At 38.9% G+C, this 13,390-nt stretch overlaps 1 protein-coding gene across 1 annotated transcript in view; it reads left to right on the forward strand.

Moving 5' to 3' along the window:
- Window positions 1–13,390, forward strand: part of LOC137759789 (ELKS/Rab6-interacting/CAST family member 1-like) — a 101,770-nt gene that overhangs the window by 70,419 nt on the left and 17,961 nt on the right. The window contains 2 exon segments of the mRNA XM_068536397.1: window positions 1,380–1,573; window positions 11,137–13,299. Of these exon segments, the coding sequence (XP_068392498.1) occupies window positions 1,380–1,573; window positions 11,137–11,263 (321 nt within the window). The 3' untranslated portion in view covers window positions 11,264–13,299.

Genomic DNA, 13,390 nt, shown 5'->3' on the forward strand with positions numbered 1-13,390 from the left:
GGCCTCTTTTGTTGCGAAGCACAGGCTCCAGACGTGCAGGCTCAGTAGTTGTGGCTCACGGGCCTAGTTGCTCCGTGGCATATGGGATCTTCCCAGACCAGGGCTCGAACCCATGTCCCCTGCATTAGCAGGCAGATTCTCAGCCACTGCGCCACCAGGGAAGCCCTTTCCTCACTCTTTTGCTTGTACGTCCACACTCAGCCACCAGCAGTTCCTTAAAATTACCACTTAAGTGTTTCTGCTCACAGCTTCTGCTCCAGGTGAGCAGATCTCAGCTTCAGCTCTGTGGGTTTGCCAGTGTCTCTTGATGTTGGAGGGGTAATTTTTCCTGTGACCTCAGTTCTCTGATAGGTCCTAGAAAACTCATTGATTTTCTGTTTTTCAACTTTTTCTTGTAAAAATAGTAGTGATGACTTCTGAGTTTTTTACATGTTGGAACTGAAGTTCCAGTAGCTTCCCGTATGGAACAGGCCTACTCATTCTTGTTTTATGAAGGTATTTGTATGAATTTTGCTGTTTAGAATAAAATCTAAAATAATAATATAATAAAAACAGTTTATTAATTATATTTGGGAATCAGCTTTAGTTTTATTCATTAACACATAACTGTTTATGGAATCAGTAAGTTAACCTATGCCCAGGAATTTGAAAGTAGATCACAGAGATCTTAATTAACAACATACCTGTCTTATACAGCTTTTTCAGTTCTGCTAGATGTTGAATGAATTTGACTATTTTATCATGTCTGTTTCTAAACTTAATTTATATTGGAAATTGCCTTATTGAAAATAAAAAACCCTTTGACTTTAAAAAAATGTCTTAAAATAAATGAGAGCATATTTCCTAATGTAAGATTGAGATAAGAGTCTAGTAATAAAATGTAAGACCCAGAATAATTGTTAAATATCATATTTCAGATTTTATCTCATTCTAGTAGATAAGTGCTTCCCTAGCATTATTACATTTTAAAAGCAGGGCAGTGAAGTAAGTCAGACAGAGAAAGACAAATACTGTATGATCTCACTTATATGTGGAATGTAAAAACCAAAAACCAACCAAAAACTGAACTCATAGATACAGAGACCAGATTGGTAGTTGTCAGAAATGGAGGGCTGTGTGTGTGTGTGTGTGTGTTTGTATAATGGGTGGAGGTGGTCAAAAGGTACAAACTGCCAGTTATAAAAAAAAAAAAATGTAACTGTGTAGTGATATTTTGTCTATGTAATATTTAAGCAGAGAAGAACCTTATAAATTGAAGACTAGCTATTAGATGTTTGATAATCCCCTGTTGAAATTGGAGTATAGGTGGCTTTTGGGGACATGGTTTGCCCACTGCCACTGTATGTATATCTGATAGAATTTGGGCATTTTCTTTGTAGGCACACGAGGCAGCATCGGAAGCCAGAGCCAGTCCAGAGATGAGTGATCGAATACAGCAATTGGAGAGAGAGATCGCCAGGTACAAAGATGACTCTAGCAAGGCCCAGGCAGAAGTTGACCGCCTCTTGGAAATCTTGAAGGAGGTGGAAAGTGAGAAGAATGACAAAGATAAGAAGATTGCTGAGTTGGAAAGGTAAGGAAAGGGAAGCTGAAGAGGCACTCTCTATGTCAGAGAGGTTGAAGGATGGTTTTAAAACTATGTGCTTTTCGGGACATATTTTTCCAATATATCTGCCTCTCTGAATTTACTTTATTACCTACTTTTTATTCTAAGTCAGTGTAACTTCACTGTTGCAGTCTCTGAATGGCAACACGGAGTGGGAATAGATTGGGAAGCTATGGACTTCAGCATCATTGATTGGAAAGAGAAAGTATTCATTGATTAAGAAGTTAAAGTTTTCTACTGGCTAATCAAGAGAGTGCAGATAGCCACTTGCTCATTATTTATTTATCTGTTTAAGGAACAAATGAACCTCAAGTTTAAGGAGTTAAAATTTTTAATTGGTTTAGACCTTTTATGTTGAGTCGTTGCTCTTTTGGGCTGTGAATTTTTAGACTCTGTATTGTGGAGAAGCAAGCTATTACATTGGTACATCGGTCAAATTTAGAAGGAGGGACATTTTGAGGACAAGTTAGGAGACTTGGATGTGATTTTTTATTGAGCTCTGACTTTGACTTCTTCAGAATGAGCTTTGTTTAAACAGAACCAGCCAGATAGCTCTCTTGGAATTTTCTTTGCCTTTTTTTCTTGTTAGGGTATTTTGTACTAAAGATAAAGCGTATGCCTCTTGGCCTCTTCCTTTACACCATGTATTTAACATAAATTCACAAGTGCATAGAAATAGTTCTTCCAGTAGAACTGCATTAATCACTGTATTCTGAACAGTCAGAGAGACTGGCAGTGACAGAATGAAGTCATTAATCCGTGTGACTCCTTTGAGCCTGATTCTTAGAAGAATTTTATTTTCATGCTCTTGAATGTTGGGAAGTAGTAGACTACTTTCATAAGTTGTTTACTAAGTTTTAAATTTTTAGGATATTGGTAGACTTGATATTTTCCCCTAGAAGTAACTTTTTCCTCTTGTTCTGTACCCATAGAATTTTGATTTTCAAAAAACTAAAAGGATAAAGTCCAACCCTCACAATTCTTCTTCACTAAGTTGAAAGTGTGAATAAATGAGCTGATCACCTACTCATTTGTTTCCTCTTATTTTGATATTAACTCTATTCGTGTTTTCTGGTCTGGTTCTGGATAAGATGGGTGGATAAAGTTCTTTAAGTCAGAATTAACAAATTATCAGAGTCTCAAGATTAGATTATGTATGTTTTTTGTACGTCTTCTCTGTTTGCACTGCATCTTTACCCCCAGCACACGTGCACGTGCACACACACACACACTCTCTCTCTCGTTACATACTTACATAAGTACATGCCTTTCTTTGCTTTTGTGTCACCCTGAAATCAACAGCAGTACTTCATAGATGTAATTTATTTTTATTTTATTTATTTATTTTTTGAAATTAGACTTTTATTCAAATCTTAATTTCATAGATTTTAAAATACGATACTTCTGATGGATTAGTGGCTTCCCACTAAATGTATTTCAGTCTTTCAGAAAAGAAATTTCTTGATAAAGTTTTATTTTTCAGTTTGATTTTTTTGTGTTAGAACTCTGCATTGAAATTTTTGCTTGCTATTCCAGATACCTTGCTTGAAAAATGTTTCAATTCATTTTTGGACCCAGTACTGATTTTGGGAGATGGACGTGATTTGAACGAGAGTAAGAAATAGAATTAAATCTATATTTGATATCCAAAGCACACCAGATAGCTTTTATTAGCCACTATATTTCTCACATTTTGGGAAAGAGTTGTAAATGATCTGTTCTTTCCACAGAATATTACTTATAAATTTGAACAAGTACTATAGAATTTTGTCCTCTGGTCATGTAACATTGTAATCTTATTTTAAGATTCGACACACAGTTTCCTGGCTACCAAGAAAAGAAACAGTTTTAAAAACTCAATTGCTACTGGCTTTGTAATTTGTTATTGAGCAGCATAGTTTAAGAGGGGAATAAAAGATGATTGGAATTATTTTATGCCTTTTCTTCCCAGAGTTTTAGTACTGAGCTGCGTGTGCGTGGCTGCTGTGTTTCTTACTAACCGTTTGCTTCTTATGTTGCTATTCCACTATTTCCTGGGTGTGGGTGTCTGGCTCCCTGTCATTCATCATCTGAGTTTCTTCACCTTTCTTTTGGCTTGTCTTATCCTGGTCCTATTCCATTGGGGTTTTGGTCTCTGTGTCTGTCTGTGTTCATATCCCTCTTGGCCATGCTGTTTCTCAGAAAGCCAGCCTCCCGCACTTTGTACCTTCCACGCCACATTTCTGTCCCTGCACCGTCGGGGGGGTTTGTTTTGGGACTTCCTGGGAAAGTGAGTGTTAAGTAAGGCTACAGTTCTGTACTAGAGGAGTTGCTGCTGCCACTCTTGCTGCTGCTGGGGCTTGCTGGGGGTTTTGCTTGATCAGAATTAAAGACCAGCCGGTTATATATCCAGTTGAACAGTACCTCTTAGGTCCATTGCTTGTGGATAAAGTATGTGTTCTCTCTGGTAAGATTCTGATATTGTTGGATATAATTGTCTTATTCTTGGTTTCTAGCCCATCTTTTATGTGGTGGTTCTTTTGCTGGAGTGCCCTTTAAGTAGTAGCCTCTCAGGCGATGCAGCTGTAGTGCCACACCCTGATTCAGGAAGTAGCATGCATTTTTACTGGGTGTTCAGCCACCTTCTGAGTGCAAAAATGACAGCAGAATGTTATCATTGGGCTAAAGAAAATTCTTATTATTCTTTTAAAATTTCCTAGTACTTATGTAAGATTCTCCAATATTAATAGGTTTAGATTAAATCATGAAGAATTCCCAGACTTGTTCTTTGTGGTCTTGAGAAAAACAAATAGTCCCTTACACTGCTCTTACAGAACAATAGTAGTTCCTGTCAAATGATTTAGTGTTGTACCAGTGTCTTGAGCTACTGCAATTTTAAAACGAGGATTATGTAGGCCTACCCATACGTGTGCAAATACAAAATATTTTTCCCAATTAAATCGAAGAAGTACTATTTCTAAATTTATATTCCGTACTGTGGTGTGTATCAGTTGGAGTTCAACCAGAGAGGCAGAACCAGTAGGAGAGATACATACATATATTTATATATATATGATACATATAGATCCGTTTTATTACAAGGAATTGTCTTGCATGATTGTCAGCAGCTGGCTAAGCGAGTCTGAAATGTGTATGGGAAAGCTGTCAGGAGGAGATCACCTGCAGGATAGAACTCCCGTGGGCATGGGCCAGAACGGTGGTCCGCAGGCAAAATTTCTTTTCTTTCCTTGGGAAACCTGCTTTTAGGGCCTTCCAAAGAATTGAGATATGCCTACTTCGATTATCTGGGATAGTAATCTCCTTTACTTAAATGGATTATAGGCTTTACTTATATCCGCAAAATACCTTCATAGCAACATGTAGATTAGTGTTGGATTAAGTTAACTGGGTGCTGTAGCCTACCCAGGTTGACACTTCCAGAAAGTCATCACCTGGTGGTTCTGGATAGTCTCCACAGATGATTTTAAGGGAGAAAATAATAGTAAAAACAAACCTAAAGATTGACATGTTATATAAGTAGATTGATTTCGATTAGCATGAGGAACCCAAAATGTAAATTGAATATTTCTCTTCTAAAGTGAGCATATTATGGTTTCTATTTAGATGCATGACGAATAGCCTTTTCTTTGGCATAATGTTTAAAATGTTTAGTAATGTAGGCTGATGAAATTCTGATAGTAGTATCTTTTCAGACTCCTGAAAGAATTGCTTGTTGTCTGCTCTTTCACTCATGTCCCTTTAGCTAAATACCCATGCCATGGCAGTATACTGGGAGCATTATCCCCCGTGCATAATTTTGCTTCTGTATTTGCTTTATTACCTTTTTTTTTCTGATACAGAAGCACTAATGAATCTGCAGAGTTTGGTGTTTGCACTAGAAATCCTCAATTTACTCTAATGTGAGGTTTATTTAAATTACATTCAGCATCCCACTTAGAAACTTTGATGTTTGGAGAATGACACCCATCTTCTGATTTTTCACATAATTTAGGTATCAAGGATTGCCTTTGGTTTATGAAAGTCAGGAATTTTCAGTGATGTAAAGAATAATAGAATATTATTGTGTAACTTAAATAATTTATAAGAAATTTGGATTTACTGTATTTCCTGATTTGTGGGAATATAAAAACTGGAATTTTAATGGATGTAGGTTTCATTTGGGGTTGTGTTTTGAAATTTATAAGAGGGATTAAAAGATGAGAAGAAAGGACATGTTTTCTTAGACATGTTTAATCTTTGAAAACCCTAAAGTTCTTTTTATTCCTTATTCCTTTTACCTGGTTACTCTCCCTTTAAATATGCATCTCTAAAAACACTACTGTTAGTAAGATTTGTAGTTATCAAGCTCTTGAGAATAATAGCCAATCTGTGAGTTTAGTTTTTCTTTCCGTAACTCACTCTCCTCTTTGCCACAAAGTGTACCCTTTCCTTCTTCATTAATGAATGAATGAATTTTTCTACTTAGGAAGGCTCTTATTTGCTGGTCACTGTTCTGGGCTCTGGGGACACAACAGGGAACAAAGCAAACAAAATCTCTGCCTTCAAGGAGTTTATCATCTAGCCTCAGAAGACGAAAGCTCCAGCAAGGAGCGGACTTTTCCTCTGTAGGCAATGCTGGCAGAGGCGTTCTTCCACGGCTTGCCGGTACCTAGACATTTCAGTGAGGAGGTTTCCATTTGCGGTCTGGTTGAGCTCTCCTGGGAAGTAATACTTAACATACTCAATTAATGTGTGCCCCAGGATACAGAATTATTACGGAAAAGGGGCTTCTTGTTGAACTTCAGACTCTTAAGTCTGGTCTTCTAATTTTTGTGACCAGTATTAAATGATAATGGCTTGAGAGGTTGTTTGGATAGAAGGCTAGCAGGTTGTTTTGGATCCTAGGCTCCTAATTTTAGGTCCTAGAACTGTAGCGTAGATGGAGATGTAAAATGGAGAGGGAAAGCCAGGATAGTGTGCTGCTACTGGTACTATTCTGACAAAGGCAAGAGAACCAGGAATCAGTGTTGTTATTTACATACATACACACACACACACACACACACACACATATACACACACACATGTATAGGTACATAAGCACATTTTGGGGCCAGTCTCGTAAGTAGATTTATATTAGGTTTTTATTAGGAGGAAACTTAGTTTTTCTGCTTTGTGATGGTTGCTTTCATTTTCTTTGCTAACTGTCTTTTCCAGACCTCATCTAGAACTATTAGTTCTAGGCTTTTACATCATGATTAAACTTAAATTTTGTGGACTAGCAAGAAAACTTAACCTGTGTTTATAATGTTTCCAAGGGAACTACATTCTGGTTTATAAACAACTGGCTCTATTAAAAAACTGGTATATGATGTATTCATAAGATTTGGAGCTGCTTGATTTTTTTTTTTAAAGCAAGGGTGTTCCCAGTTTGCTCAGGATTCAGGCTCAAGGTAGTTAGCCCCTGAATTAACTGTCTAAATTGCTACAGCAGTAACTGTTAACCTCATTTTGGTAAGTGAGAGGAATCTATACTTCTGTAGTTCAAGATCAACATAATGAACTGAGCTTGAACACAAAGAATGGGGTCGTTTTCCCATCATGCCGGGAGTGAGATTTAGTCTGTGGTGTTATTTGCACGCGTGCATGTGTAAGAGAAAGTACTTCTCTGGTGGTATTTGGAGAATTTAGGGAAGATAGTTGCTAGGCTTATAAATCCTCATGGCTCGAGGATATGACCTTTTAAGTTTTTTTATTTGCTTTTAAAGCTTACTAGTACCTGAAATTTTATGTAATGAAAATGGAGTTATTTTTATTTTTTATAAATCTTTCAAAATGTGTTGGCAAACTTAGAGTTTACAAGATATTTCCAACTTTTGGTCTGATATTAGTAGATTTAACTCTTTGTTTTCTTTAAAACTGGGCTTTAGAATTAGGAGATGAATGCTTTTTTGTTATCTGCTTTTTCTGAGTATTTTCTCTTTGACTAAAATTTCTTTCCCCTTATTCATTTGTGGGGATTTGACCCCTTTTAATTGTTATCTTTTTTGGGGAAAAAAAAAACTTTACTGACCTCTCTTAGGTAGTAATGTCTCTTTCCTTTTTTTTTTTTTTTTTTTTTGTGTGTGTGTGCTTTTGTTATAGTATCTATCACATTCTGTCCCAGGACTGTACATTAAAACATAGAGACACAGCTCCTTTCTCATTTTACTGTCTAATCATCCCACATTTCTTCACTTTTATCTTTCCATCCTCCGCACATTCAGACCGTTGATCAAACAGATGGAGATTTAATAGTCCCTTATACCCTTGTTTGTTATATTGAATATATTTTTATATTTGTTTCTTCTATATGTTTGTAATATGTTTACCATTGCCCATATACTTTTCTTTCTGTAAAAATATAAGTAAACGCATATGCATTAAATATTCTTATTTAATATAATTCAGTAGGATTACTTTTCTATCTGCAGGTTAAACAAAAGTATAGATAACCTCTCTCCTCTTCTGTCACAGTGAAATACCAATTCTAACTTGTATTTTTACATTTTAACATCACTGAAACTGGGATACGTGAATAAATAATGGCGTGATTTAATTGGTATATATTTTTTTATTTCTTGGTAATACATAAAGTAATGGCACATCTTCCTTTGGTGAATTGATATTGAAGATGTGCGCAAAGAGAGTGAATAAAATTATTTCAGTGACTGGGGGTGGAAGGAAGTATTTCCAAATTAACGTTATCTTCTCATGTATTCCATTTTCAATGTGTGTAACCAGATGAATATGTTTACTATTATCATTAGATATTTGACTGCTTTAACTGCATCCTGAAAGTTTATTTGCTTAGGTTGACCTAAAATTTTTGTTGACATTTTCATTTGGAAAGTGGGTTTTATGTTTGTGATTTTATATTGGTATCACAGTATATTCAGGCATCTATGGCACAGTATAACCTGAGAATATAAACCTACATATTTAATCTTCATATTTGTAAATATTTTTTCTGTAAAGAAATCCCGAATTGATCATTCAGCTTAATGTCTTCAGAAATCTCCCATAGGGAAATTAATATTAAGCTGTATATAGATTTGGCGTAAACTAGTAGAGGAAAATGGTTCCTTAAAGCATTTCCTTACTTTTAAATTTATAGTCATGTATCTTTGATCCACGAAGGACAGTGTTGGTGAATGTGGTCTTGACGTAGCTGGAATAGAGGAGAAATGAGTGTGGTGACTGTGTGTGCTTTCTTGAGGGAGAATGGGTTGTGTTTAAAAAAATGAAAAGAAAAAGGGAAAACGAGATGCTGCGAGTGTTGTAACGGAAGGCGACTGGTTCTTTATCAGATCCTGCTGGCTTCAGCTTGCTTTCTGGAGGGGGGCGGGGGGGGGGGCGCTTGTTTCTTCCTTCTTCCTCCTAGATGAATTTCACTGATTTCATTTAAAAGAAGAATAAATCACACCGCTTTACATAGTCAGTTCTATTAGGCCATCTTCCTAAAGTTTCTTGTGGGCACAGCACCTTATAATTTATTACAGTCTTGATAGAAATTTTGGTGGTTACCTCAAGTTTTTACTTGACACTGGAAACATTAGAATTATATATAGTTATTCTATATGCAGATTTTTCTTCTCCTAAATTTATTTTCCCAAGAGCTAAAGTTTGATGCCAAAGTGAAATATGACTCCTGAACTGTAAAATAGTTAAAAAGATCCTTAAGGTTGCTCACTCTCGACAGGAATAAGCTTAATTTTTCTTTTTTCAGGGATTTTCTCGTGTCTCATATAAAACTTTGCATCTATATGAGATTTCAGTGAGTGTCATCATTGATCTAAAATTATTCTAACGTAATGTGTCATAACCAACAAAAATAAAAAAGATCATTGGGAACAGTCATTTAGATAAATGACTGGCCTCTCTTTGACTTTGAACATTGTCTGCATTCTACACTGTTTTCCAAATGCCAAAGATCCTTGGATTTTTGTAGATCCCTTCAGGAGTCTGTAAGCATCATAGGACATATAAAGTATGTCCAGGAGGTGTGTCAGCAGACCTACATTCCTCTCACGGATCCACCACGTATTTGCTGTGTGGTTGTGAGGAGTTTTGTCATTTTGTTTCTCTGTTTTTCATCTATTTATCTTAGGTGATGGCGATCATAAATCTTGTTATCCTTGCCTTTCATTACTCTGACAATGAGTTTTAAAAAACTCTCGTTTTAGTACTGAAATATTAGAAAACATTAAAGTGCAAGTTGAAATGGTGCTTGCATTCAAGAAATAAACTTCTTGCTTTAGATTCTTAAAGTAAAATTTAGATCCTGAAGGTGAGCTGGATGGCACTGGCTGTTAGAAGTCTTAAGTATTTGGAGGATAATATCGATACTACTTTCAATGAAATTGATTAATTTTTAAAAAGGGAAAACTGCCTGTTGTTATGAAAAGCAGTAATGAACCTCAGGGGCTTCGTGCTGGGGTAGGAATATGAAGCATGGCTACTTTGCATCTCTTTCTGCTGAGCAGTATTGGAAATGAATTGATGTTTATAGAGCCATATAGTCTTCATTATTGCTTTTAGATTGCGCCTTTGGGGGTGGATTTGATAGATTTGGAATGAGAAATAATGGGTGTAATTAGGAAAACATTATTTTCACATTTGAGAAAATTATTTCAAAATTTTCCAAATGAATTAGAGTTCCGTTTTCTACAGAATAACTGAAGCTGTCAGTGTTTTTCTGCTTTTGCTCCTGGATGACTTGGGTCTAAGACATGGACTGGGGTGGGTAAAGGAGTTGTCAGTTCTAAGATGGGTGTGTATAGAACTAAGCTGACTGACGTTGTAGGATCACAGTTAGCTACTTAAACGAGAAGGGGAGCAGCTAGCCGCCTTTTCTTTTCCTTTGGGTTTAAGAAACTACTTTTTTTCCTGCCCTAGGAAATGGTAAATTTTAGACAAAATTTGTTCTTTTAGAAACTTACATTAAGGTACAGTGGTGTAATCTAATATGAAAATACACTTGTTGAAAATCTGAAATTACTAATTTTTGTTGCCAGTGCAGAATCTGTGTGACTCCTTTCCCTTCTCTAATCCTGTGCTTTATATTTTGTCTATGTCTGTGAATAATATTATTTCTGAATATCGCCCTCACTAAGTTTTTTCTAACGTTCTCTTTCACACTTTCTTCCTGGATTTGTTGTTTCCTTCAGTCTCACCTCAAGGTCAGTATGCTTGTCCTAAAACAAAGATATGTAACAGAACATTGTATACTAACGTTGTCTTGAATTCCTATAAGCAACTGAAATGATGGAACTTATCCCAGGAATGAGATGTCTAGAAATTCAGTGATGAGTGCAGAAGATGTCATGAATCTTAGATTTATCGGAAGAGTGGATTCACGGTTCTGTGCTTCAAAAGATAGTGAGAGTGGTCAGAAAGCGAGAATCAGACTGACCAGGTTTGGACTGAGAGAGAAACGAAGATGAAAGGAAGCCACTAGAGGAATGAGGAGGTGAAAAATATTGCTTTAATTTTATTCTATTTTCATCCAGAGACATTCTGGCTGTTATAGGGAAGATTAACCAAGATGGCGGAGTAGAAGGACGTGCTCTCACTCCCTCTTCGAGAGCACCAGAATCACAACTGGCTGCTGGACAATCATCGACAGGAAGACACTGAAACTCACCAAAAAAGATACCCCACATCCAAAGACAAAGGAGAAGCCACAATGAGACGGTAGGAGGGGGCGCAATCACAATAAAATCAAATCCCATAACTGCTGGGTGGGTGACTCACAGACTGGCAAACACTTATACCACAGAAGTCCACCCACTGGAGTGGAGGTTCTGAGCCCCACGTCAGGCTTCCCAACCTGGGGGTCCGGCAACGGGAGGAGGAATTCATAGAGAATCAGACTTTGAAGCCTAGTGGGAATTGATTGCAGGACTTCGACAGGACTGGGGGAAACAGAGACCCCACTCTTGGAGGGCGCACACGGAATAGTGTGCACATCGGGTCCCGGGGGAAGGAGCAGTGACCCTGGGGGAGGCTGAACCAGACCTAGCTGCTAGTGTTGGAGGGTCTCCTGCAGAGGCGGGGGCTGGCTCTGTTTCACCGTGGGGACAAGGACACTGGCAGCGGAGGTTCTGGGAAGTACTCCTTGGTGTGAGCCCTCCCAGAGTCTGCCATTAGCCCCACCAAAGAGCCCAGGTAGGCTCCAGTGTTGGGTTGCCTCAGGCAAAACAACCAACAGGGAGGGAACCCAGCCCCACCCATCAGCAGTCAAGTGGATTAAAGTTTTACTGAGCTCTGACCACCACAGCAACAGTCAGCTCTACCCACCATCAGAGCCTCCCATCAAGCCTCTTAGATAGCCTCAACCACACCAGAGGGCAGACAGCAGAAGCAAGGAAAACTACAATCCTGCAGCCTGTGGACCAAAAACCACAGTTACAGAAAGATAGACAAGATGAAAAGGCAGAGGGCTACATACCAGATGAAGGAACAAGATAAAACCCCAGAAAAAACAACTCAATGAAGTGGAGATAGGCAACCTTCCAGAAAAAGAATTCAGAATAATGATAGTGAAGATGATCCAGGACCTCGGAAAAGGAATGGAGGCAAAGATTGAGAAGATGCAAGAAATGATTAACAAAGACCTAGAAGAATTAAAGAACAAACAAACAGAGATGACCAATACAATAACTGAAATGAAAACTACACTAGAAGGAATCAATAGCAGAATAACGGAGGCAGAAGAACGGATAAGTGACCTGGAAGACAGAACGGTGGAATTCACTGCTGCGGAACAGACTAAAGAAAAAAGAATGAAAAGAAATGAAGACAGCCTAAGAGACCTCTGGGACAACGTTAAACGCAACACCTGCAGAGCTGGTGCCCAGGCAGGGTGAGCTCTGGAGGAGAAGGCTTCCAGAGTCCCCAACAGTCTCCGCACGGTGGCCCATCCGGTGCCAAACACCTGCCACCCACAGCGAGAAGTCCCAGCTGCTAGAAAATCCAGAAGGGTTCGGGCTCTTTGCCCTTGGGCCGGGTTTCTCCACTGGCTGGGCTTGCCTGTGGCCCCCGCCCCACCCCCGCCCCCGCCTGCCCTTGCTCTGTGACACGTACAATGGAATGTCACAGCACCAGGCTGAGCTGTCCAGTGCGTGCTAGACCTCGAGAAGAGTCAGAAGCTAGGGAGAAGCTCTCCCACTTTCACTCTCTTTTCTCAGATCAGGCAGGCAGCAGCTCTGATATGGAAGCTATGGACACCACACCTCCTTCCCAGGCCGGCATTGTCCATTCTGCCCCCGTTTTCCCCGGCCCCCCATTTATGGCTTCGGCTGCCATTGGTCATTCAGCAGGCAGCACCTCTGACCCCGAAGCTATGGACACCACACCTCCTTCCCGGGCCGTCACTGTCCATTCTGCCCCCGTTTTCCCCAGCCCCCCATTTACGGCTTCGGCTGCCATTGGTCATTCAGCAGGCGGCACCTCTGACCCCGAAGCTATGGACACCACACCTCCTTCCCGGGCCGTCATTGTCCAGTCTGCCCCGTCTCCAAGTAGAACCACTACCCATTGCACACCGCTGTTACAAGTTCTGGGAACACACCACCCAGTGGTAGCAATGCCTCAGCCCGTGCCTCGACTCAGTTACCTGAAACGCCGGCCAAAAGATAGACCAACCTTTCAAAGTTATGACAGAAAGCTGAGTAAGTTTTACGCTTGGAATTGCAATTACTATTATTAACAAGCACAACTGTAGTGCTTAGACTACAACAAGTACTATTCTAAGTGCTTAGC

This window comes from Eschrichtius robustus, chromosome 2 (genome assembly GCF_028021215.1).
Source record: "Eschrichtius robustus isolate mEscRob2 chromosome 2, mEscRob2.pri, whole genome shotgun sequence".
NCBI lineage: Eukaryota > Metazoa > Chordata > Mammalia > Artiodactyla > Eschrichtiidae > Eschrichtius > Eschrichtius robustus.